Source organism: Ochotona curzoniae, unplaced genomic scaffold, assembly GCF_017591425.1.
Source record: "Ochotona curzoniae isolate NIBS_2020 unplaced genomic scaffold, NIBS_Ocur_1.0 contig_2927, whole genome shotgun sequence".
Taxonomy (NCBI): Eukaryota; Metazoa; Chordata; class Mammalia; order Lagomorpha; family Ochotonidae; genus Ochotona; species Ochotona curzoniae.
Window position 1 is genome coordinate 8,157,323 of NW_024465654.1, and position 25,006 is coordinate 8,182,328.

Consider the following 25,006-nt stretch of genomic DNA (forward strand, 5'->3'; position numbering starts at 1 on the left):
TTGGAAGGACCTGGCTGAGGCAGAATCCTTGGCCAACTTTGTGACCGTGAGCTGCAGTGTGTGGGGAGGAGGAGTGGGGAGGGGAGGGACAGTTGACCCACAGTGTATATAGGGAGGAGAGGTGAGGGGGCAAGTGGCCCATAGTGTGTGAAGGAAAGGTGAGGGGAAGAGTTGGGGAGAAACAACTAGCCTGCAGTATGCGTGGGAGGAGGGCTGGTTGGAGAGGCATCTGCCAGGCCTTGCCATACAGTTGGAAGCTCTTCGAGGCCTTGCCGACAGGGGAGCTGTTCTCTTCACACTTTTGTGTCATCCACACCCACTGCACGGCCCACAGCAGTGTGGGAACAGGGTAGATTTCACAGCCTAGAGCCAAATTGGGTGCCATTTAGTGTAGGAAGGCAAAGGCTATGGGACAGCACTGCACGTGCACTGAGCTGGGAGGGAATTCATTTCTAGCTCAGTGAACTGCAACAATGTGGCATCCTACAGGTTCCATCCAAATAGGACTGGGTAGCAGACCTGATGGCCAGCAGATCAATAACTCTAGTAGAGGCACATCAGGTGGCAAAAGCGTTATGGCTGTAGGGACAACAATGAGCTGTACATATGCTGAGCTGGGAGCACACTCACTGAGCTCAGTGCATTGCACTAGTCCCACAGGGAAAATAATACTGACTTTAGCACCATATGGGTCAAATTAGGTCCATGTGGCCCTCAGATCTAATGGCCAACAGCTTCTGGCAAGATCAGTACCACCAACAACCTAGCTATATAGGACTCCTGGGAGTGAGGGCCCAGACATGGTGGCACAGCCCTGGTTCGGGCCCCTGGTCACCTCTGCCCCTGCGTGAACAGTACTCTGGGCATGAGCCCTCGGGCACCAGCCCTACCTGTGGCTCGGGAAGGCAAGTAGGAGCTACACCCGCCTTGCCCTCTCAGGCCCCGCACTCTGGGAGGAGGGCGGGTTCATTTCAGAGCTCCAGATGTCCAACTGTGCCATCTCTCTCCCTGGCCTGTTTTGCATGAGCTGGATGGATGTCAGATGTTGGCGGCCAGCTGCTGGTCTTGACCAGGACTAGAGGGGGAATGAGGCTGAGGCAGGCTGCTCTGTGGCTTACTCCCTCTGAAAGTCCAGGATGCCGCAACCTTGCATAGATGGGCCTCAACGCCCTGCTCATCAGCTCCTGGGAGAGTACCCAGCTCACTCAGTTTGCCCTGGGACCTCCTCAGGAAACAGGAGACCATCTGTCCTGGTGCCCCAGGGCAGGGTGGACCCAGGCAGTGGGAAATGGGAACCAGACCAGCTCTGTGCTCCCAGACTCTCGGCAGTGAGGCCAGCTCCTGGGGCACCTCCTGATCAGTGTGTCAGGTGGCTGAGCTGAGAGTGGGGCCTGGGGGCATGTCCAGGGCAGCTGCAATAGAGGTCTTAACACCAAACAACTAAGCACACGCAGTGAGCATACCTTCCAACAATTTTTTTGTTTTTAATATCAATTGAAGTTTTAAAAAATACAGAGGTGTGTGAAATGGAATAGCACCATTGCGCAGGACACATGGCCCCTGCGCCCAGCCGCGTGTGGGGCCTTCCTTCCAGGCTGCTGGACTCGCACCAGTTAGTCCCCTGCCTCTGCCTGGCCCTGGGGGTCCGACAGGAGGACAATAAATAAATAGAACGCCCAGATTCTATGTTGCAGTCTGCCCAGTTCAGGTCTCTGGGGCGGGGGGTCGAGTGGACGTGGGGCTGCCGCCATCAGTGCAGAGTCCGGGAGTGACTGTCGTGGAAGCTGAGTAACGCCACTGCTCAGAGTCCAGCCTTTACAAGAAGCAGACGGGCCCGATGTCCACGCCGAACTCCTGCTCAGGCCCTCCAATGTCCATGGGGGCGATGTCCGTGATGGGCAGGCGCGAGGTCTTCTGGGATCGGTACTCGATGACGGTCTTGCCCCACTTACCAGTGTGTTTCTAGGGGGAAGACAGCAGGCCATTCAGGCAGGATCTCAGGACCCAGCAGGGCTGTCCCAAGCTGCTCCCTGAACCCCCACCCCTGACTCTCAGAGCCCACGCCTCATAGGGACCAGCTCACCGTGCAGCCATCCTGCAGCACGGTGTAGGTGAACCTGCTGTTGCCCTCGGCCCGGATCTCCACGTCATTGGAACCCTGCAGGAGCAGGGCCTTCTTAAGGTTGCCACTGGCTTCGTCCAGGTAGGCCACACTGTTCTTACAGTGGTAGGTGATGTTCTGCGAGCCCTCAGTGGACAGTAGGCGCAGGAAGGTCATCTGGACGTTGGCAGTGTTGGGAGGCAGGCTGCTATCTCCGTAGCTGAACTGCAGGGTGCAGAGCAGGAAGCTGAGGCCACCACCAGGAAACAGGCAGGGTTCCACCTCCGGGGAGCTCCAAGCAGAGCTTCTCCCCCAAGCCAGGACAGAACCCGAGGAACACAGGGGTGGCACTCACGTGGAAGCCTCCGTTAATGGTCTCCCCAAACCACACGTGCTGCTGCTTCTGGCTCTTGGTGCTCCACCAGCTCTTCTTGGGCACAGAGGCCGGGTTGGGGTAGACGCAGGTCTCACCAGTCTCCATGTTGCAGAAAACTTTCATGGCGTCCAAGGTGCAGCCTTGGTTGGGGTCAATCCAGTAGTCACCTGTGGGAAATGGGCAGTGTCCAGCAGGACTCAGATGGTCACAGCCACAGAGTCCCTGAGAGAGGGGAAGGCTGGCCTCTGGGGCAGCAAGCAAGGGGTACTTGGCAAAGGGCCTGTGGCTCACCGCTCTTCCACTCAGGATGGCAGAGCTGCAGGTCTCGGCAGGTGCGTGCGGGGTTCTTGCGCGAGCCCTCGGGGCTGCGGAGGCTCTCGATTTGGTTGTTGAGGGACTTGAGTGTGGCGTCCACGTCGGCATCATGCTGCCTCAGGGCTCCAGCTGCCTCGTCTGCCCGCATGTACTGCAGGGGGTCGGGGCCCTTCTCTCTCTGGCCTAGGCCAGCAAAGGCAGACATGTCGATGCCGGGGCCAGGGGGTCCTGGAGGGCCAGGGGGTCCAGGATTTCCAGGAGGACCCTGAGGTAAGAAGCAGGAGGTCAGTGGGAGCCCAAGACCAAGCCACCCAGCTCCCCACCCCCCAGGGCCCTTCTTCTGATTCCCTATACCACCAGGGGCTCAGGAGTAGCCCTGAGCCCCACAACAATGCCCTCCTGGGGCCAGGACACTTACGGCGGGGCCGGTTTCGCCTGAACGTCCACGGGGACCTGGAGGCCCAATGGGGCCGGGGATTCCATTGGCACCATCTTTGCCTGAGGGACCCACAGGGCCAGGGGGACCCTGCAGGAAAGAGGCAGGTGGTGTAGAGAGGCTGCCCCAGTCCCACTCCACCGACCTCCCTAGAATGCCAGGCTGGCAGTTAACAGGGGAGTTTCAGGTTGCCCTCCCTGATCTCCTGAGGTCAACAGGGTTGGGGTCCCCACTCCCAGTGCCTGGGGTTTCCCTCCCCTGTGCATGGGAACACCTGGGTCCCCCAAGAAGGGGCTCACTCACCCTGGGGCCGGAAGGGCCAGCGGGACCGGAAGCACCTTGGTCTCCGGAGGGGCCCTATACAGGGGGACATGGCAGAGCACAGGTGAGCAGGGAAGAGGGGGTGGGCCCGTGTCCCCCACCCCAACCCCTGCAAGTCCTAGAAACGTCTGGCTAGGCTGTGCCAACTCCCCCAGGGGCCAACACAGCTGGTGACACTCACGGGAGGGCCAGGCAGGCCCTGTAGGCCAGTGAAGCCACGGTGTCCCTTCAGCCCCCTCTCGCCAGGCTCTCCAGACTCTCCCTTGTCACCTCGGGGGCCTTGTGGGCCCTGGGAACAAGACAGACATGGGTAGGGTCAGGGTGGAGCTAGTCAGTAACCTGTTGGTCTCACAGACCCTGCCGCCTTCCACACGCCTCACTGCCAGGTCGGACCCGGACACAGGACACTCACGGGAATGCCCCGGGCTCCAGCTGGTCCTGAGGGGCCCATGGGACCTTGTGCACCCTGCAAGGAAACAGAGGGAGCAGCTCAGAGAAAGCTGGGGCTGTGCATGCCTCCAGCCGAACTCCCAATGCTGCTACACCCCAGGGACTCACAGCTTCCCCTCGGTCTCCCTGCTTGCCAGTTGGGCCGGCTGGGCCAGGAGAGCCAGGAGGTCCAGGGGCTCCAGGGGCACCCACAGCACCAGTCTCACCACGGTCACCCTATGAGAAGACAGGTCTCAGGCTCAGAGAAGTTTCCACAAGAGGCAAGAACAGATGTCCTCCTGGCCTGGAAGGGACAAAGTGACCCCAAACTCACCTTGACTCCAGCTGCACCGTCTCTGCCAGGGGGACCGTCAGCACCAGGGCTTCCCTGCATGAGCAGACAAGAGGCCATCAGCCCTCACTGCTCTATTTCTCTCCCCATGCAGTTAGGACCCCTCCTGGGCAGCTCCCAGTGCTCACCTCTCTTCCGGGTTCACCTGCAGGACCAGTCAGGCCAGGAGGACCCACGGGGCCAGGGGGACCACGATCTCCAGAAGCACCAGGTGCACCCTGCTTGCCGGGCTCACCCTGAAGGGCACAGGAGGAGGCATGGGTTGCTGAGCACCGTCTATTGTGGCATGACCACCCCCACCAAGAGCCACCAGTGCCGGAGCCCAGCAGGGGTGGGGCACACACTCACCGATGGGCCAGGCAGGCCGGGAAATCCTCGCTCACCACGCTGCCCGGGCAGACCCACAATGCCCCTCTGACCGGCCAGACCCTGTGGACCTGGGGGGCCATCGGCACCCTATGAAGGAGAGCAGAGGAGGGTTCAGCACTGTTCCTGGCAGCTCCATGGCCTCTGTTCCCGGGCACCTGGCAAGGGACTCACGGTGGCACCGTCGTCTCCTGGCTCTCCCTTCTCGCCAGGGGGTCCAGCGGGACCCTGGAGGCCAGGGTCGCCGGCCCGGCCTGCGGGACCGCTGTCTCCTCGAGATCCTTTGGGGCCATCTTTTCCAGAAGGACCGGGGGGTCCAGGAGGCCCAGGGTTGCCCTGGAGGAACAAATGCAGAAAGTGACCCCCCGAGCTGGCCATAAGTCCTGGGACAGGCTGGACTAACTCCAGTGAACACAGCGGGGAGAGGGGTGGCTGACCTGGCCTCTCCAGCCCCTGCCTGGGGGTCTCTCCCTCTGCTATTTCTTATTGCCCCACATTTGGACTCGGTGCCTGGTCAGATCCTGGACTCCAGGGCCTGCTCAGGGGCCTGTGCCTGGCAGCCCATACTGTCCATTGGGCCTGGGTTTGAGGCACTGTGTTCCATTAACTTCTTCTCCCAGAAGCAGCAGTAAGCAGAGGAGTGGCAGCTAGCTCAGATCTGGGCCTGCTCCCTGCTTGTCACTCAGGTGTGAGGAGGGGCCCAAGCCAGGATGTCACTCACATTGGAGCCAGGAGGTCCGACACGGCCAGCAGCTCCAGGGAATCCAGTGGCTCCCTGGTGGAGGAGAGGGGAATCCCTGAGTGCTTCTGGGTGGCGGAGGAGGGGAGGGCAACAGAAGAAGGGGCCCCTGACCACAGCATTGCACTCACCGGGGGGCCTTGGGCTCCACGGGCCCCCTTAGGACCGGTCACTCCAGTAGGACCCTATGAGGAAAAAGGGACAATGAGGGCAGTACCCAGGATCAGGGCAGCCCTGCTCTGGCCCAGCCTGGAGTCCCCTGGCCCTTCTCTCAGCCAAGCACACTGGGCCCCCTCACCAGACAGCAGTGGGAGCAGAGAGCACCTACCTGAGGCCCCGGTGCTCCAGAGGGACCCTGAGGGCCAGGGGCGCCAGCATCACCTTTTTGTCCAGCTTCTCCTTGCTCTCCCTTGGCACCAGGCTGGCCGTCAGCACCCTGGAACCCACAGGCACACTGAGGCAGGGAACAGAGCGTCCCAGGCCTTCTGGGGGCATCAGGTCAAGAACAGGCAAGCACACGCATGTATGCAGGCATGTGCCGCCACATGTGTACACGTGTGCTTGTGTGGGCAGGGGTATGTGCGGGTATGGGCTTGCTCAGGGCCGCAAGCAGGTTTGGCATCCTAGTGTGTGGTATGAGGGGGAACAGGAGGGTTCCAGAGATGGAAGGACACTTACGGGTGGTCCAGCAAATCCAGCAGGTCCAGGGGGCCCAGTCTCTCCACGCTCACCCTGTGAGAGGAAGGTCCAGGGAAGCTCAGCTCTGCTCCCTCAGGAGCCCTGAGCCGCCCAGCCCAGCCCACTCCCCAGGTAGCTCACACACTCACCGGCGCGCCACGAGCACCTGCACTTCCAGCAGGACCAGGGGGTCCGACTTCTCCCTGTGCGGGGTTGTAGGGAGCCAAGGTGAGCTGGGGACTGCTGGGAGCCGGTACACAGAGGAACTGTTCTGATTCTGCTGTGCCTGATAGCCCACTCCTAAGAGTACTCCCACCAGTGCCCACCCCCTAACCCCCAGAGGCCAACAGAGGGCATCCACTCACCTTCTCGCCATTGGCACCAGCTGGGCCCGGTGGGCCGATGGGACCAGTCAAACCCTGGGTCGAGAGGGTGGCGTGAGCAAGGCAGAGAACCCTTCCAGCAACCCACCCACTTCCCTGGCCCGCTGTGACAAGAAGTCCCTGCAGCCACACAGCTGAGGCAGACCAGGCCAGAGACCCTGCCACACCCCCACTACTCTGCTCTACAGCTTTCCTCCCTTCCCCTCCACTTACTCGTCCACCATCCTTTCCGGGAGCTCCCTCGGGACCTTTCTCACCAACGTCACCCTGTGAGTGAGGAAGCCAGGGCGTCAGAGGGATGCCAGGGCCTGTGCCAGCTCAAAGTACCTGGTCCGAGGGCTGGACTGGTGTTGGCGGTGGGGAGTAGGGGCAGGGAGGGGCTCATTTCAGGGCTCTGGTCCGAGGGCTGGACTGGTGTTGGCGGTGGGGAGTGGGGGCAGGGAGGGTCTCATTTCAGGGCTCTGGGGTCTTTGTGTGCCTGGAGATGGGGTCGTTGGGAAGCCACGGAGTGGGGACAGGAAGCACAAAAACCGGGCACTCACTCTGTCTCCCTTGGGTCCAGCGATGCCAGCTGCTCCTCTCTCACCAGGCATCCCCTGCAGACCTGGGGGCCCTTGAGCCCCAGGGGGGCCAGCAGGACCAGATGCTCCCTGGGGTGGGAGGAAAGAAGGCCTCTGTGGTGGGCTGCAGCTCCCCAGGGACCCACACCCCTCGGCCCTCTCCATCTCCCACTCCACAACACTCTCCTTCCTGGGGACCCCTGCAAGCATCACTCACTTTGGGGCCATCTGTTCCAGGGGTACCGGGGAGGCCGCGGGCACCCTGAAGACCCTGGGCACCTGGAGAGCCACGTTCACCTGGGAATCCGCGTTCACCCTGCAGCCAAGGCCAAGGATGGTAAGGCAGGATGCAGAGTTGGGGAGGGGGGCAGGCGGGCTGTGTTGCTGACTGAGACTGGCATGAGGACAATGCAGGCCTGAGGGACACCTACCCTGGGACCCACGAGGCCGGGGGCACCAGCTTCACCGGGAACACCCTAGCAAAGAGAGAAGGGATGTGAGAGAATGAAGGATGCCAGCCCAGATTCCAAACACCCACTGGGGCCCCTGCCACCTCCAGTTCCTAACAGCCCCATGTTCACCTGGTCTCCTGGTTTTCCACCTTCACCTGGGGGACCAGGTGGGCCAGGAAGTCCCTGAAGGGCAGAGAGGCAAGAGTCAGCATGGAGTGGCTTTCCTGCTTTGGCCTCAGAAGCAGGGGTGTAGGGTACTGGGGTCCCTAGAGGGACAAACAGATGGATAGACCACCTACCTGGAATCCAGAAGGCCCAGGAGCTCCTTGCTCGCCACGCTCTCCCGCAGGGCCCTGCAAAAGAAAAGAACAGGTGAGTGGAGCCGGGCTCCTAGAGCAAAATGGGACTGCAGAGATGGCAGGATGGCTCGGGAGTGCTGGCTCCCAGCCTGATTTGCCTGTCAGCTCCGACACTGGCTGGGCTTGTTTCCTTGTCCCCCTGGCTCTAAGCCCCTGCCTACACGCAGCTACTTACAGCAGGGCCAGGGGGTCCTGCAGCACCTGTCTCGCCATCTTTGCCAGGAAGACCCTAGAGGAAGGGGAGAGGTGAGGTTGTGACAAGAGTGTCTCTGCAGCTCCCCCAGCCCCCAGCCCAGTGCACCTCTTTTGCTCCCTGTTTCAGTAGGGGAGCCTGACCCACACAATGGGAGGGCGCTGCAGGGCCAGGGGCAGGATACTCACTCTCAGGCCAGGAGCACCAGCAAGTCCCTTCTCGCCAGCTTTGCCAGGTTCGCCCTGTAGGGAGAAAAAGGGAGCAGTTGAGGCCTGTCCCGAAGGGCTGACACACATAACAGTGTTGCTGGCAGCAGTTGCTGTGCACTGCCCATGCATACACACCAACATGTGCTCACAAAATGCACTCACGCATTGACACACCGCAGCATGAGGCTCCTCGGGCTTGCAGTATGCCCAGATCTCATGCAGACCACAGGGCAGTGAGGCCAGGTTGCACAGAGACCCCATCTCACCCAGTCTCTTCAGCCTGCAACCAGCCCCACTCCAGAGGTACAAAGCCACCGACAGTACTGTGTGGCCAGAAGGGATGAGCTATTACTTACATTAGCACCTTTGGGGCCAGGGAAGCCCATGACACCAGGCTGTCCACGTGCCCCCTGAGGACCTGGGGGTCCAGGGCGACCGTCTTCGCCAGGAGCTCCCTGAAAGAGAGACCCCTTCAGAACAGACCCCAAGTGTACCTGCCCATGCACAGTGCAGCAGGTACAGGAGTGCCCAGTGCCCAAGACAAACCACCCCTAGCCCACTCCATGGCAGTGCCCTTGGGCTGGGGGTTTCACCCATCAGGGGGCTACCCATGTGCCCCGGGGGCGGCTCACAGCGGTACTGGCCCTCCCTACCCTCAACTTCCACCTGCCACAAGACTCACCGAGGGACCGACTTTGCCTTGGGGACCGGCATCACCAGGGCGTCCAGTGAGACCCTTTGTTCAGGAGAAAAGAGGGGGATCAGGACCGCCCAAGGAGGAGGGCCTGTAGGGAAGGTGCCAGGGCTGCTGGGGGTCTTACCCGGGCTCCAGGAAGGCCAGGCTCTCCAGGGCGGCCGGGGTCACCGTTGGCTCCTTTGGGGCCAGCCAGGCCACTAGGCCCTCTCTCTCCAGGGGCTCCCTGAGCCACACAAGACAGGGGATCAGGGGGCGTTGTGGACCATGCAGGCAGGGAAGCATAGCCACCCTAACTATCAACTCACCTTGGGCCCTGCCAGACCGTCCTGACCTGGGAAACCTCGGTTGCCAGGGGCACCCTAAGAAATGGGGGGTAGGAGGACGTGCTGAGAGCGGCTCGCTGGGGCCCCCAGGCACCAGCCTGAGGACTGACAGGAGACCTGCTGGACCCGGCAGGGGCTCAGATGACGCTCACCGGCAGGTGGCGCCAGCGCCCTGTCCACCCTCACACACTCACTCTTTCTCCTGGGGGGCCCACAGGCCCAGCGCCGCCAGGCTCCCCACGAGCGCCTCTTTTGCCTTCTTCACCGGCGGGACCAGGGGCTCCCTGGGGACCAGCAGGGCCCTGAGGACAAGCACAGGAAAGAATGGGCTGAATCTCAGAGCTGGGGGCTTGAGGATTATGGGGGATCCGCTGTAGACAACAGAGTGGCTGCTGGGATTCACAACCCCAGTGCTGCCTAAGAGGGTTGGGGGTGGGCGCAGGAGGAGCAGATGCTCACCGGTTCTCCCTTGGGGCCTTGTTCACCTTTGAAGCCAGCAATACCAGGTTCACCCTGAGAAAGACCAAGGCAGGGTCAGGGCCTCAGAGTGGGACCCGGAGATGCCAGGCAGAAGGAAGGGACTGGCTCAGCTCTCACCGTTTGGCCTTTGGGGCCCAGGGGACCAGTTGCACCTTGAGGGCCAGGAGGACCACGAGGCCCTGGGAAGCCGGGAGCACCGGCGATGCCAGGAGCACCCTGCAAAGAGCAGAGGAGTGTCAGGGAGAGTGGGACCAGATGGGCAGGAAGGGGCTGGGTGGACAGGACAGGCACTCACAGCAGACCCTTTGGCTCCAGGGATTCCATCCGTCCCAGGGTTGCCCTGAAAAAGGAGATGGGGCCATCACCAGGTATACATGGGGTTCGCACCTGCATCTCTGGGATGTCCCTGCTGCGTGTGTATAAGTGTATGTTGGGGGGATTGTGGGGGGAAGGGGCTGCATCTAGAGACCAGGCCTGTGGGGACAGAGTGGACAGGGCTGAGGCCACAGGCCCCGACCTTCAGGGCAGGCAGAATGGACAGTGCCGAGGCCATAGGCCCCGACCTTTAGGACAGACAGAGTAACGGGGCTGAAGGCACAGACTCTAGCCTGCAGGACAGGCAGATGCTACACTTACAGAGGCTCCGGCAGGCCCAGGGGACCCAGGGTTGCCAGGTTCACCACGAGGACCTTGAGCGCCTTCAGGGCCACGTGCACCAGTGGGGCCAGCTTCACCCTGGAGGGAGGCATGAGGGAGAGGAGACTCAAGCCCCAGGCGGCCACACATAGCCCCAAGAGCTGGCCAAGAGCTGTGGGACTCCTGCTTTCCAAGCGAGCAAGGACCTGAGGCCTTGGATGCCCCCAGTCAGGCATCACCTGCGTAGGCCAGGCCAGCGCCCACACTGCCTAGGCTTCCTCTCTGAGTTCCCCGACAGCTGGGTTCCGGGCCATGGTCGGTGCCCAGGGATGGCTGCGACCTGGTATGAGGGCAAGTAGGCTCCAGTTGCTCTGCAGCTGGGACCGCTTTTTCCTGGGGTTGGGCGCCTTTACCTCCCGCTGCCCCTGTTCACAATGAGTCCCCTTCACCTGACTCTCCTGGGGCCTCAGACACTGTCTGGTTGCCATGGGAACCCCAGGAGAGACACAGCCATCTGATGTGACATCGGAGGCATCTAGCTCATTCCGAGGCTAGGTGTCTGCTGCCTTGGTACCTTGGGGATTCCAGAAGCACATTGTGCCCAGCCTCCCTGCCCCTGACTCAGCCCCTGGAACCCTGGGCTTCCCTTCTGGGGCAGGGGACAGGGAGAGGCCTCAAATGGCGAGGGTTGGCAGGGTGTGAGGGAGGGACACACACCTTGGCCCCAGGAGCACCAGGGAAGCCAGGACCACCAGCAGGACCAACAGGACCCTGTAGAGAGGAGGGTACAAAGGTGAGCACCTGACCATCCATGTTTGTGCTGCTTTCTCCCACCAGCCAGTCCTAGAGAAAACTCCCATTGGTCAGCATTCTAGAAGCTTCCAGACAGAGCCTCCTCAGACTGGCTCCACACCTCTTTCCTCCCTCCTCCCACTGGGCTGCACTGTGGTCAACACAGAGTGGCCCATTCACTACTGGGGCCACAGGGACTTACCGGGGGTCCAGCAGGGCCTGGCTGGCCATCGTTGCCCCGAGCACCCTGTGAGAAAGGGATAGTTCCATGAATGCCAGTCACATCCCAGCCACCCCACCGCCCCCAAGGAGGGCCACATGGGACATGGGTATCTGCTGGCCTTGCTCCCCTCACACACAGCTCAGACGGTCCTGACCCCTGGGTCACTAGTCAGCATCCTATTAGATGCAGAGCCTCAATGTGAAGGTGGAATTGTGGCACAGGCCTGATGGACTGCATGAACACACAGCAGCCACAGAGACACAGTCCTTCTGGACAACCCACGATGCCAGGGGCAGCAGGATACCCAGGCCATGGCTTGGCCAACACCTGAGATGATGCCCAGCTTCAAGAGCCACTTACATGCTGCTGTGAGCCCCATCAGGGGTCAGCACTCTTCTCTCCCTGCCTGTCTCCCCACCCTGACCCCAAGCCAGCAGAAGGCTCCAGGGCTTTAAGAGGATTTGTGGCTCACAGATGTATCATGTGTCCAGCTGCAGGATCCTGGAGCGGGTCCCCTGGGTCCACTGCTTAGCTCTCAGCTCACCTCTCCATACTGACCAGGGCCCGAGGCTGCAGGGTGCTCTAACACATGCTACTAGCTTATCTGTGCCTCAGTGCCTTCGTCCATACTAGGGAAGAGAGGGCACATAACTGCAGACAAGCCCAGGAGTGCTAGACCCTGCATGTGAAGTGGGGTGATGTGAGGGCTTGAAGGAGGCGTCCATAGCTACTCACCGCAGCGCCAGCAGGGCCAGTCCGTCCTCTCTCACCAGGGAGGCCCCGGGGACCCTGCAAGGACACCAGGCAGCCCAGGCATGAGGCTCTATGCAGGCTGTGCAGGTCGATCCACTGGCCCTCCCAGGACCTGGGGCTGCACAGGCCTTGCCCCGGTGCTGTGTGTGGGCAGCTGCTGGTGGCACTGAGAGGTGTGTGGATCAAGTTAGGGGAGCCAAACTCACCATGGGGCCTGGAGAGCCGTTCTCACCGGGGGAGCCGCTCTCACCCTGCAAAAGATAGGCACGTGGTCAGTGTCCCAGCCCACAGCAAAATCCCAAGGACACGGCCCAATTGCAGCTCTGGGGCCAGGGGCCCCAGTGCCCTGGCACTGCCTATTCCCCACACCATTCTCCTACTCACCTTTACGCCAGGAGCGCCAGCTTCTCCCTTGGCTCCATCCAGCCCTGGGTAGCCCTGTGGGACATGAGACAGCATGGTCACATGTCAGGAACACGACAGGGCAGGCATAGACCCCTATGCACCCCGTACCTCCCAGCCCACACTGTGACCCCTGTACACCCCACGCCTCCCAGCCCACACTCTGTGACCCCTGACCCTGCTCCTCTCAGCCCACACTCACTCTGTGACCTTTGACTCCGGGAAGGCCTGGGGTTCCTGGGAAACCTCGAGCACCCTGCAACCCAGGGAGGAAGTGATTAGAGCAGCGGGCGGAAGTGACTGTCTTCTTTCCTGTCACTTCCTTCCCATGCCTGCCCAGTGCAGGCAAAGCAGATGCAAATCCTTCAGGACCCTATGTGAAGGTCCCAGTGTGACCCCCAACATGAGTTCCACCGCATCCTACAGTGACCTGGGTAGACAGGATGGCTTTGCGGGACCCCTCCCCTGCAGGGAGGTTGCAGGGGGCAGGGCTTACCTGAGGGCCAGGAGGACCCCTTTCACCAGATTTCCCAGGTTTTCCAGCTTCCCCCTGGAGATGGAAAGGAGCCTCAGCATCAGGAAGCCCTGACAGCAGCCCACCTATTGCTGTCACCCCCACCCTGCTGCTCCTCCAGCTGCACCAGCTCTCCTGTGTGCCCTGGGGAGCTCCACCCACCTCTGCTGGCCAGCCCAGCTCTCCCTAGCCCCTTTAGTGTGAACAGACACCTAGGGCTGAGCCTCCCTGGTTCCCAAACAGTGGGGAAGAAGCTAGCTGACTCCTCCGCTTTGGCTTGGCTCTTGCCCTCTCCTAAATGCTGCTTCTCTACCCTTGTAGGGGTGGATGCAGCAGCAGCTGGAGGCTCAGGACTGGTCACTTGCCCACTTGCCCATGCCCCTCAATTACTCACATCATCACCAGGCTTGCCAGGGGGCCCGGGGGGGCCGCGAGGACCCATGGGACCCTGTGGACACAGCAGACAATTTCAGAGGGAGCAGGATGTGAATGCTGGCCAGGCTGCCATGGTCAGCAATGTGTGCATCTCTGGGGGTGGAGGTTATCAAGGCTCCTAGGGTGGGGGTGGGGGCTGGAGTCACTCACAGAGACACCAGGCTCTCCAGGCTCGCCAGGGTTGCCTTGGAATCCTTGGGGTCCCTAAGAAACCAAGGAAAGACATCATGCTGACTTCAGAGCATGCCACCAGCACATGGGCCACCCCTCTCCACCCAAGGAACACACTGGTACTTACAGGAGCACCAGCAGGCCCAGGTGGTCCTCGAGGTCCCATGGGACCCTGCAGTGAGAGAAATGCAAAGCTTGTGGGCCATGGCCTTCCAGCAGACCCCAGGGGCCACCTTCTCCCAGAGCGGGGTGGCGGTGCCCACAAAGCAGGTGGTTTTCAGGGACAGAGAAGTTGGTTCTACTTTGTTCTCAACTGGCACCTTCATTTCACGTAGCACAGGCTGGGCCAACCTGCCTGCATGGCTGAGGGATCCTGTGCATTTGCTGGGGTCAGCCTCTATTGACTCTGGCCCTGCACCATCTCCTGCCCTGTCCAGCACACACTCCCCGCCCCCCAACACAGCAAAGCGCCCTGGGCTGATTAAAGGGCAGGTGGCACAACTGCCTCAGGCCAGGGTGTGCTTGGTACAGGGACCCACTGGCATGCTGGCCACAGAGACCTCACAGGCTCTTTTGCTTACCATGGGGCCTTGCATCACTCCCATTTGGGCGCCTCCAGCCTTCTCATCAAAACCTCCAGCCATCTGGGCAGCAAAGTTCTGAAAACAAATCCCCTACTGTGAAGCAGCTCAGGGCCTGGGCACCCCATCCCTGCCCGGAGAAGCAGCTACATCTGGACAGAAGAGCTCTGCTCAATTCACACCCACTGAGCCCTGGTCACAGTTACCAAGCAGGACTGAACCGCAGCTTGGCAGCTAAATCACTGCCTGGAAGATCCAGTGTTAACAGCCATGGTATCCGCTGCTTGCACTGCATCATGAAACGTCCCGTGTCCTATATTATCACAGCCGTGATTTCACATGTTCTGAGAAATCCCCATTGGAGGCATTCTCTGCTCCCTGAGACACTGCCACCAAGTGAGCAATCACTGACAGCAGCTGTCCACTGAGGCGGCAGGGGATATGTTGCCATACCCACAAGTCTCAGCAGCTGGGAAAAATGGTGTACCTGCCCAGCCTGGGCAAGGATGTGGCATGACTCCTAGGCAGTCATAGCCATATACCTTCATTCTGTGGGGTTCTTTCATAACAATGGGCAGTCGCTTGGCATGGACTTGGCCATAACCAAGGACAGCAGTCACTCTTCTTCCAGAGAAATACAAGTGCACACACAGCCTCCCCCACCCCTGCAACTCAGAAGTCCACCACACACACGGCCCTGGGGGCAGGAGGTCCCAGTGCATAGAAGAGGAGGCTCTGGGCCTCACAATGTCATGTCCAGGGTGTGATTTTGTGGACCACTGGCCTAGGGGCCGTGGACACTCTGCTGCAGCCCTAGGGTATGGCCAAGTGGGTGCAAACAGCAATTTGGAAGACACACATCTGGAGAGACAATCTGAGAGAAGAAGGGAAGCAAGGATACTTACTCCACCAAGACCAAGGGGGCCAGGGGGGCCAGGGCGACCAGGAGGGCCGGGGGGCCCTGGGTTCCCAGGGGTTCCAGGTTCTCCATCTCGGCCACGCGGTCCAGGGGGACCCTTGGGAGAAAGAGAAGAGCACCCATGTGAAGTGGTATTTCTTTGAGAGCCACCTCTGCCCAGGCTGCTGCTGCAGAGGTAGTTGGGCAGGTGGGGGGCCTGGGGAGCTCTCAGGGGTCCAGCAGCAGCTCTCAACTCACCTTTTCACCTTTGTCGCCACGATCGCCTCTGGGTCCCTGCTCACCTGCAGGTCCCTAAAGGTGGGGAAGGAGGTGAGGGGACAGCAAGTCCAGCCCTACAGGGCTGCAATCACAAGTGGGGTGATGGTGGGGGAGGAGCTCTTCCCTCTGCTACCTGAGGTCCAGGGGGTCCTTTAGGTCCTATGATCTGTAAGAAAGCAAGGTGAGCAGTTAGGGGAGAGTCGGGAGATGCGCTCTAGAGCAGCAGGTGCAGTGTGTGGGTCGGGCTGGCACTCACATCTTTGATGTCTCCAGGTTCTCCTTTCTGCCCCTGAAACAGGAAGCATTCACAGGGTGAAGTTCAGCTTGCATACCCCACCCCCAGCACCCATCACAAAGCAGAGGCCCCAGAAATAGGCAGTTCCTGAGGTTAACAGTTAGGCCAGGTCAACAGAGTCAGACTTCCAGCAAGGAGGGGAAGAGAGGAGACGACAGGCAGGGCCAGTGGAGAAGCAAACAGGAGCCCTTACCTTTGGTCCTGGTTGCCCTGCAGGGAGGAAAGACAGAGAGGGAAGATGAGATTTGTGTAATGGTAAAGAACAACTCTTGTCACTCAAACAAGCTGTAGGGGTCAAAGTCAGGATGCTATGGAGGAAGGAGGCAGCTTCTAGTCTTTCTGCTAGGCCCCTGGGAAGGGTGTGAAGATGGCTGTGGGTCTGGGGTGACAGAGGATCAGTGAGCAAGAGTGGCACCCCAAGCTTGGCTATCCAGGAAGCAGACATGCGGAGGAAGAGGGAACCACAGAGCCCAAGACCATCAGCCCTGGGGAGGGGAGAGCAAATGAGCAAGCAGCAGCTGGGGCTCCTCTCCTGTTCCCTGCCCTCCCAGCACAGGCAGGACCGAGAGGGCTCGAGCTAGTGCTGGTGCTTCTCAAAGCAAGAACTGGAACCCCGGGTCAATGACCCCAGGCCCCAAGAGGCAGCAAGCCCTACAGGCATGGACTCTTCACCTATTATAGACACCATGAAGGGGACCAGTGCAGGTGAAGACCCAGGAAAGGCGACTTCTCACATCCTGTGGGAACTCCACATGTGACCCCTTAGCCACCCTCTATTGCTGCAGGCCAGTGCCCCAGAGGACCCTGGACTCTACCTCTTCTGAGGGAGCTAAAAGCCACAAACAGCTGCTGCCCTGGCTGTGCCCAAGGAGGGTCTCTTGGGAAGCAGCCCCCCAGAGAGCGAGGAGGTTAGATGTGGGCGGCTGCGGGACACTAGCACACGCCTTGGCCACGCTGAGCAGCTCAGGAGGCTTGCAGTGGTGATGCCAGACAGAGCGCTTGCAATTTCTGGAGATGCTGGGTGGGGTGAGGGCGGGACCCTCTCTGTGTCTGTGAGAAGTGGCCCTTCCCTCCCGCCCCAGTCACGCCAGCCCATGGATCATCATGGCAGAATGCCCATGATCCATGGGTAGACACAGGTAATTTATTTATGTGGAATAGGAGATAAATAAATTACAACCACTGGCGGGGGCGAGGTCGGTGGGGCAGATGGGGCAGCACTCTCCGAAGGGGATCTCGGGGCTCAGGCAGTCCTTGGCGTCTTCACAGATTATGTCGTCACACAGGACGGTCCCCGTGTCACAGACACAGATGCGGCACGGCTCCGGCTTCCACACATCCTTATCATTATACCTCTGTCCCTCCTGCACACAGCCGCCGCCCTCCTCTGGACCGAGGGGAGGGGGGCAGGGGGCATAGGCCCAGGCCGGGAGAGACGGGAGCCAAGGAGAGAGAGAAAGAGAGAAAGAGAGGGGTAGTCAACATCTTGCAGACGCTGGAGGAGGCCAGAACCCACACTAGTTCTCATGCTACGCCTTAGCACCAAGGAAAGTCCCCGCCCCTCCCCTGCAAGGTGAAGGGCAGCCCTGTCTCCCTGCCTCCACCGAGGGGGGGCAGGGATGGGATAAGGAGCTGAAGTTCTTTTTAGAACTGAGGCTGTAAGCAGGACAGGCAGAGAAAGCCGGGAGACCTCAGCCTGTAGCAGAGAAGCGTTTTCTGTCCCAACAACTGACAGCTGAAATTCCGAGGTAGGAAGGACCCGCAGCCAAGGTGTGATGCGGGCTTGGGGCAGCGAAGGTCAGTCTCTAAACCGGGGTTAGGGTTAGGACAGCTTGAGCCAGGGGCAGCGTGTGCACCCTGGAGACAAGTCCAGAGTCAGCTCCTTGCTCTGGCGTCTGGAGGCCGTTAGTGCCTCCTGGGCCTGCCTCCGCCAAGAATGCGAGGCCGAGGCGGAGAGCTGATCCCTCCCACTGCGCTGCCCTCTGGAATTCGCGCTGCGAAGAAACCTGCTCTGAGAGCCGCGCCGCGCAGCGCCCGCACCACGTGCTGCGGCTCTCGGGCGCTGTTTTTCTCGTCAAATCCCCAAGCCTCGGTGGCAGCCAGGGCTGAATAAAGGAAAGGAGCAACAGCCAGGGGCGGGAAAAAGGCACGAGCCTGCTCCTGCTCCTCCAGAAAAGTGACAATCCTAGACGTGCGTTCCCCTTTGTTTTCAGCAGAGGGGAAAAACACTTCCAGCAGGCGCTCCAGATCCTGGCGGGGAGATCCCGGAGGGAGGGGGTGTTCCGGAGTAGCGGGACTGCGTGCTGAAAAAGCTGGTGTGGATGAAGGCTGGACGTGCGTGGAGGCGGGCAGGACCCCGTGCATGCCCTAGCCAAGGCGACCCTGTGAGTTAGGCACCCGGGGATCTGCGGGGCCGCGCTGGAGGTAGGTTGAAGACTGGGATTAGGGCAACAGAGTGAGTGACGGTGGAGACTCTGGCTCGGCTCTCCCAGACAGGGGCAGAGCACAAAATGGACTCAACGCCCCAGAAAGGAGCCAGCCGGTAACCGGATCCTGGGTGTGGACAGAGGAGCCTCGCGCGGTCACCGCCGCCGGCCGCCGCGCAGACGCAGCCAAAGCGCCCGATCCGGTTCCCGGGCTCCCGAGGACGCACAAGTGACTCTTTGTGGCCACCACTTAAAAAACAGCCTCTTTCGGGGAACTGTTGGCTTCGCTGCCGCCTCGCCGCGCGGAGCCGGGGCGCAGGGCGACGGGCGGGGGTAGGGGTAGGTAGGAGGAGGGCTTTGTGGGAGCGGTGGGGGGTCCCTGGCGCCCACCGGTCCTAGTCTCTCATGAATGGGGCTTTTCTGGAGCGCACACAGAGCCCGATTCACGGGTCTGCGCGAGGAACCCAGTTGAATAAACACGGTCAGCATCACGGCCCCATCTGGAAGCCATCTCTGCCAACCTCTTAAGCCGCCAGCAGTTGCACAAAGGCAGATTGAGGCCTCTCAGCCGGGCACGCTCGGAGGCGAGGGCGGCTAGATAAGATGTGGGTCAAAGCTGCCGCGGCCAAACTCGGGGAAGGCGGGGAGCCGGGCGGGGCGGGGCTCTGGGTGCCTGACCTGCGCGACGTCCACACAGCGCGAGCCTCGCCCGCGCCACATCCCGTGGGCAGGGAGTGGAGGAAGTGTCCGTCCACTCGGGGATGAGGGGCCTCACGAAAGTGGGGGCCCAAGAACCTGTGGAATTCTTTGGCGACACGTAGACCATCTCTGTGCGCGCTATGTGAACCCCTCGGGTTCCAAATAGAGGGCTGGAGGTTTGTTTTAGAATGAGCTCCCAGCTCCTTTCAGCTTCGTTGGGTGTGTGCTTGGAAAGTGAGGACAAAAATAATCGGCCCATACAGACTCTCAGCGTTCCGCCTAAAGGCCCTCCGCGTCCTGCAGGGCGACCCGAGCCACTCCCGACCCCCGGAGCCGCAGTGAGCTGCGCTCAGTGCAAGTCCACCGCATCCCAACCCGTTTCGGCAGCACACCAAACCTCGTCGACAAAGGGACTTCCATGTCCCCTAGAAAGTTCCACCTGCGACTGATTTAAATCAGTAACACACGCAGACGGGGTTGGAATCCTGGCCTAGGAAATGTGCCAAACACGTGGGGGGAGGGGCTCTCCACCTAATACACTTCCCAGGCTTCGTTTGTCCTGAATGTGATCCCAGACGGGAAGGCGAGGGGACCAGGCTGTTAAGTGGCCGCCGCTCTCGAGAAGCCTTCTGTGTTTCTTTGTCCCTCCAAGCAGCTTCTTTCTCCGTCTCCCAGTCTCTATCTACCTCGCTCCCACCCCCCACCCCCCGCCTGCCTCCGTGCGTCCCTGAACTTTGAAAAGTAACTCATTGTAGTACCTCGGGAGAAACGGGGGGTGGGGGGGAGCTCTGTCTGGTTGGAAACCTCCCGGGACCTCCGCGCACCGTTCTCTAAAGCGAATGCGCAGAGCTGCGGGCGAACGGCGCCTCGGTGGCCGGGAGGGAACCTAGGGATGAGAGCCTCTCTGCAGCCTTTCTTTGCGGCCTGCGGTTTCACCCCGCAGTGTCGGGGCGCCAGTTCTCCCTTTGAATCCTCAGATTCCCGGGCAACCTCGAGGTCAGCCCTTTGGCATGAGCGCGCTCTCACTTAGGTTACAGTTGGAACTTGGCGCTGTCGAGGCGGGTTGTACGCTTGTGCGCCCAATTATACAAGCTAAAGGGAAAGGGCGCGCTGACGCCTGAGCGCAAACCTCTCCAACTCAGCACCGGGCGAGCTCAAGATTTCTGCGTCGCGCCGCGACCTGTAAACGCCTCTGACACTGACCCGCACGAAGGGCACTGGGACCCCTCGCTCCCGACCCAGCTCGACCAGCGCCTGTACTTCCTGCACCGCAGTTTCAGTGCCACGACTCCACGAGCCGCGCGCCCCGGGACCTGCGAGCTCCTGAAAGGCACGGCCGGGAGGAGGGCGCACGGAGGAACGCGGGCATGGGGCGGCGGGCGACTTACGGGCATCTCGGCCCTGACACCGAAGGGCAGCGGCGAGGAGCAGCGTCAGTAGCACCAGGGTCTGGGGAGCCCCGAGGCGGATCATGGCTCTCCGCGGGGCCTGGAGAGCCGGGCCGGCGGAGCGCAGCGAGGCGGCAGAGGCTCGGCGCGGGTCCGGGTCTCTACCGCGCCCTCATGCAGGAGGCCTGGGAGCAGCAGGAGAAAGCGGGAGTCCCGGCAGCCCAGCGGCGCTCTGCGACTCGGGCCCTGCAGCGCCCGTTATATGTGCCGGCCCCTCGAGAGGCTGGCGCACTCGCCCAAACCGCGGGCCGCCCCCCGGCCCCCCGCCGGCCTGTAACCTGAGACCCCGCCCCCGGAGCCGTGCCGGCCTGGCGGGCAGGAGCCCGCACCTGCCCGGTCGGGCCCCTTCCTTGCAAGCCCACGAGTCCCGCCCACCACCCCTAGGGGCCGAGTGGCCTGATCGGGAGGGGCGGGCACGGAGGTCCCTGACCCCCCCAACACACACACACACACACACACACACACACACACACACTGCAGCGCTGCCCCCCCCCCGACAGCTGGCGGGAAGGGGGGCACAGCCCCTCCCCTCGGAGTTCTGCCGGAGCAGCGGGGAGGGGGTGTTTGAAGAGAGCAGAGCCCCAGGCTGAGGACGCGCAGGACCGGCGCTGGAGGAGAGGCAGCCGTGGGGGAAGGCGGGCACCGCACGGGGCGCCGGGAGAGTTGTGGGGGTGCCCTCGTCGTGCTTTGAGGTCGGTTGGAGAGGAGCTCGTCCCGACCCTCTTGCTAGCGCTTCTGGGTCCACCTGGCCAGAACCCCCCCCTGGAAGGCCAGAGACGGACCCAGCGCCTCCCCCCGCGCAGCCCGGCGACGAAAGGGTCCCCTCCGGAGCGGAGGCGACGCTGGCCGGAGCGGGGGGCGGGAGGGTAGGGCGCATGGCACACAGAGAACCTGTGTCAAGGTGTGGGGGAGGGGCTGAGGAAGCGGCGGGCTGGCGAGGGGCTGACTCTCTGCGGGCCCAGACGTGCTGTCTGCTCCTCCTGGCCGGCCTCCGCCAGTCCGAGGGGGGAGTGGGTGCTGCTCGCGGGATGTTGCGGCTCTGGCCAGGGACAGTTGGTCACTGCCACGGCCTGGCCAAGGAGCCAGGAGGTCGCTCCAGCTGGACAGAGTTCTGGGAGGGGGAGAAGCACAGTGCCCAAGTCGGTCGGCCGGGCCTGGGCTGCCCAGCTAGCCTAACCTTCCCTGGGAGGCCCCGTTGCACCACTGGGCCTTTTGCTCACCTTCCGGGGTCTCCTGTGACAGCATGAAGGAGTCCGCACACCTTCCTCCCCTGTGAGAGGCGCTTCCTGCGAAAGGGGCTGTGTGTCCCATTTCCCCTCAGTAACCTTCTGAGCACCTGCAGCACACAGCGTCCCCTGGCACAGCAAGCTGCACCTGAAGCTCATTGCCCCCTTGTGTTCACTGCTCTTCCCTCACTGGTGATCCTGGTCCTTCTTGGGACTGGAGTACACAGAAGCACCTTGGTCAGCACTGCATAAAAGCTCATTTGCTTTCTGATGCCTAGGGTGATGTTTGGGTGGTTGACACTAAATACAGGAGGTCATAACAATTTAACAAAAGGGGCCAGTACTATGGCATAGTAGACTGTGCCTCTACCTGTGGCATCCGCATCCCATATGGGTACTAGTTCATATCCAAGTGCTTCACTTCCAACAAGCTCCCTGCATACAACCTAGAAAAGCAATGGAGGATGACTCAAGTCCCTAGGCCCTGCACCCGCGTGGGAGACCCAGAGGAGGAGGCTCCTGGTTTCAGACTCGCTAAGCTCTAATTGTTTGAGGCCATTTGGGGATGCAAAATCTCTGTCTCTCTCCATAAATCTGCCTTTCAAATAAAAAATGAGATAAATCTTTTTTTTAAAGTTCAACAGGAAAAAGAGATTGTGAGAAAACACTACAATACATTAAAAAAAAAAATGGAGTCTTTTTCAGCCTGCTCTAGCTCATCAGGCAGTTAAGTGGCCCGCCCATGAATCCACGCCCAAGTGCCGCTGCACCCCTGCCTGCCTACTGTGCATGCACGTACCAGCCCTGTACTTGGGCCTCCAGAGAGGAGGAGGATGACAAACACAAAATCACATTAGAAATTTAAATTGGCAAAGCCCAAACAAACTGGAAATTACTTAAATTCTAAAGCAAACTTCACATCAATCAATACTACTATTTTGTCCATCCATGAGCTCAAACAACTAAAACTTTAAAGCCTCTAATTTGCAGCTCAATCTGGAACTGAACCTAAAAGTAGCAAAAGAAGAAAAAAAATTGTTAAGTTGGAGCACATGTGTCCAGTCACCTTGCTGAGGCCAGCGGGGACGCCTCCCAGGCAGCACCTCACCACACACAGCAGGAAGAGTATGAAGGGGCAGTGCAGGGTGGGGGCCCCGCAGTCCTGCAGGCATCCGTGGTTCCAATTTACCAGGGCAACTGTGCCCCCCAAGGCTCATGAGGACCCTAATTATTCATCAGGGTCAGCAAGGAATCTTGAAAAAGATTGGGAAATGCTTCCCTCCCAGAAGGCCTGCCGGGGCCCACGACACTGCAGCCCTCGGAGGATAACTCACCATTCCACTTCCAGGCCAACTCCCTGCTAATGTGTCCGAGCAAACCACCCACACCCAGACCCAAATGGGATTCTGACCCTGCCTGGCTTCTGCTGCCATTTGGAAAGTGAACCAGCAGATGGAAGATACCCCTCACTCTCTTGCCCTTCTGTGTTCTTTGCAATTCTTTCATACAAATGAATCTTTTCTTAAAGGATCTCCATGAGACATACTGAAAGCCAGCATTCCTTTGCTCAGCACGGGAAGCCTGCGTCACACCTGTGTCAGGGAGTGGTGGGAGTTGAGCCCTCTGCAGTCATGGCTGTGTCCCAGGAGGCCTCATGCTCACTCCCACGACCAATTCCAGCAGGCAAAACAGCCGGGAGCTAAACACATACCATGTGTCTATCCACTGTCCCATTAGCATGGCAAAAGGAGATCATTCTGTGTAGAGCGGACAAAACAGCCATTTCACTATAGTTCTGTCTTTTACGGTGATATTAAATTTAGACTGAGTTAGACACAGCCTTATTGGGAAAGCTATTTGAAGGTGGACTGTGAAGAAGAAAGCTCCCTTTCTCTTCCTCTCCATAAGTCTCATTTAAAAATAGCGATAAAGTGAGCAGGGACCTGCATTCCAGAGGGCAGAGCCCACCCAAATATGGCAGGCGGTGAATGACACACTTCACATGGGCACATGCACCTCAATGGGCTACGCTCGGCTCAGACAGCTTCCACAACGTGTCTCTGTTTTCCTTGGGCATTTCCGAGGCAGAGAATGGAGCGGGGCTTTGCGGATTTATGGTACTCGCTGCATTTCACAGGGGCAGGAGTGCATGACTGTGCTTACATGCAGACCACACGAGGAACACACCCGGTCCCCTTGGTCGCAGCCCCTGGCCATGCCTCCAAGGTCGCACTTGGCACACATGCCTGCTTTGGTCTGTGGTGGGCGAGGAGGCAGAGATCAGACAAAGCTGGGAGCTGTAGGGGCGAGAAGCAAAGGAGGGGACAGAAAATGCTGCAGGAAAGACACTCTTTCCCTGGGAAGAAAGAGGGAGGGGCCTGAGGCACCTGGTGTCTGAGGGGAGTGTGCAAGATGAACAGGTTCCAAAAGGCAGCGGTGAGGCAAAAGGAGGGCTCTGAGAGAGCAGAACACTTCAGCCACGCAGGAGTCCAAGGCTGAAGGAAAACCAGTCATTCTTATCCAATCTCTACCTAAAATGTGGGATTTTTTGATTATGTGTTTGTGTATTGGTTTTGATTTAAAATACTCTTTCTTGTGATTGCTGCGATTTGGGGGACCCCTCATACCCTAACTTGCTCTGGCATGGAGGGATGGATGCCTGGCTCTTCCCTTGGATCCTCTCTCCCTTTCTCTTGGGACTCCAGCAGGACGGTTGGGAGACAAACCCAGGTGATAGCACTAACGCCCACACAGCCATGCCCACCCAGAGACACAAATACATGTGTAAAGTCTGGAAACCACACATCCCTTCCCTAAGTAGGCCTTTGCTGCTGACCGCAGGGCCCCGTTCTAACCCTGCAGGGTTAGGCCTTAGCGCAGCCTCCCCTGGCCTGTTGTCTCCCACCTACACAGTCTCTCTGCTCCGCAGAGGTGCACAGGGAGCTTCTTCCATCGCCCTCCAGGGCCGTGGGGCGCGTCTTTCCCCTGCACAGAGGTGTGGAATGCACTTGCAGCTCCCTCACCCTATGCGCTCTCAGAGTCTCCATGAGGCATATACATCCCTGCCCAGCCTGGCACTGCCTGTGACCCAGCCACATCACACACAGAGAAAAGACTGAGAAATCATGGTTCGGTGGTGGGCTTCTGAGGAAAAATCTCCCTGAGAATGCCTGCAATGCCCACTGCTCGGAACCCCACAGAGAAGAGGTGAGGTAAGAGGGAACGGCAGATAGTGGGACTGGTCTTTAGCTGAAAGGTGACCTGGCCACACTATTTTAGCAATAGGCCAAGAACAGCCAAATGCCCACCAGACGGATCAGCTGGCATGAGCTGTCCACACAGGGGTGCCACACATGCTGGGCCTGTCTCCTCCTCCTTCTTGGACACTCCGCTCTTCTCTGTTTACAAGAATAATCACAGGGCTGAAGTTGAGATGTAGCAGGGTAACCTGCTGCCTGT

General features: G+C 60.2%; 1 protein-coding gene across 2 annotated transcripts; it reads right to left on the minus strand.

Annotated features, from left to right (window-relative positions):
* Positions 1-1,814: 1,814 nt before the first annotated feature.
* On the minus strand, positions 1,815-20,346 carry COL2A1 (collagen type II alpha 1 chain). Of its 2 annotated transcripts, XM_040979039.1 has the most exons (54): positions 20,262-20,346; positions 16,929-17,135; positions 15,942-15,958; positions 15,710-15,742; positions 15,587-15,619; positions 15,433-15,486; positions 15,182-15,292; positions 14,277-14,354; positions 13,823-13,867; positions 13,675-13,728; positions 13,484-13,537; positions 13,072-13,125; positions 12,778-12,831; positions 12,558-12,611; positions 12,380-12,424; positions 12,156-12,209; positions 11,400-11,444; positions 11,123-11,176; positions 10,406-10,504; positions 10,065-10,109; positions 9,887-9,985; positions 9,749-9,802; positions 9,484-9,591; positions 9,272-9,325; positions 9,091-9,189; positions 8,952-9,005; positions 8,626-8,724; positions 8,249-8,302; positions 8,043-8,096; positions 7,808-7,861; positions 7,638-7,691; positions 7,488-7,532; positions 7,274-7,372; positions 7,039-7,146; positions 6,710-6,763; positions 6,479-6,532; positions 6,263-6,316; positions 6,114-6,167; positions 5,764-5,871; positions 5,567-5,620; positions 5,418-5,471; positions 4,871-5,032; positions 4,679-4,786; positions 4,459-4,566; positions 4,313-4,366; positions 4,108-4,215; positions 3,962-4,015; positions 3,731-3,838; positions 3,532-3,585; positions 3,211-3,318; positions 2,769-3,057; positions 2,457-2,644; positions 2,084-2,326; positions 1,815-1,962 (listed from the first exon to the last, which is right to left on the minus strand). In XM_040979039.1, exons 1-54 carry the CDS (start codon positions 20,344-20,346, stop codon positions 1,816-1,818), a joined length of 4,473 nt encoding a protein of 1,490 aa, XP_040834973.1. In that variant the 3' UTR covers position 1,815. The 2 variants fall into 2 exon arrangements, with proteins under 2 accessions (XP_040834973.1, XP_040834975.1); XM_040979041.1 differs by lacking the exon at positions 16,929-17,135.
* Positions 20,347-25,006: the final 4,660 nt, after the last annotated feature.

What these genes read in the sequence shown, in the direction of transcription:
- COL2A1 (XM_040979039.1), bottom strand. Translation starts at nt 20,346, where the DNA reads ATGATCCGCCTCGGGGCTCCCCAGACCCTGGTGCTACTGACGCTGCTC. An exon ending in GAGTGATGCAAGGCCCCATG is followed by an intron (nt 13,868 to 14,276) that starts GTAAGCAAAAGA and finishes CTCTCACTGCAG; the next exon opens with GGTCCCATGGGACCTCGAGG. An exon ending in ACGGCTCTCCAGGCCCCATG is followed by an intron (nt 12,210 to 12,379) that starts GTGAGTTTGGCT and finishes GTGTCCTTGCAG; the next exon opens with GGTCCCCGGGGCCTCCCTGG.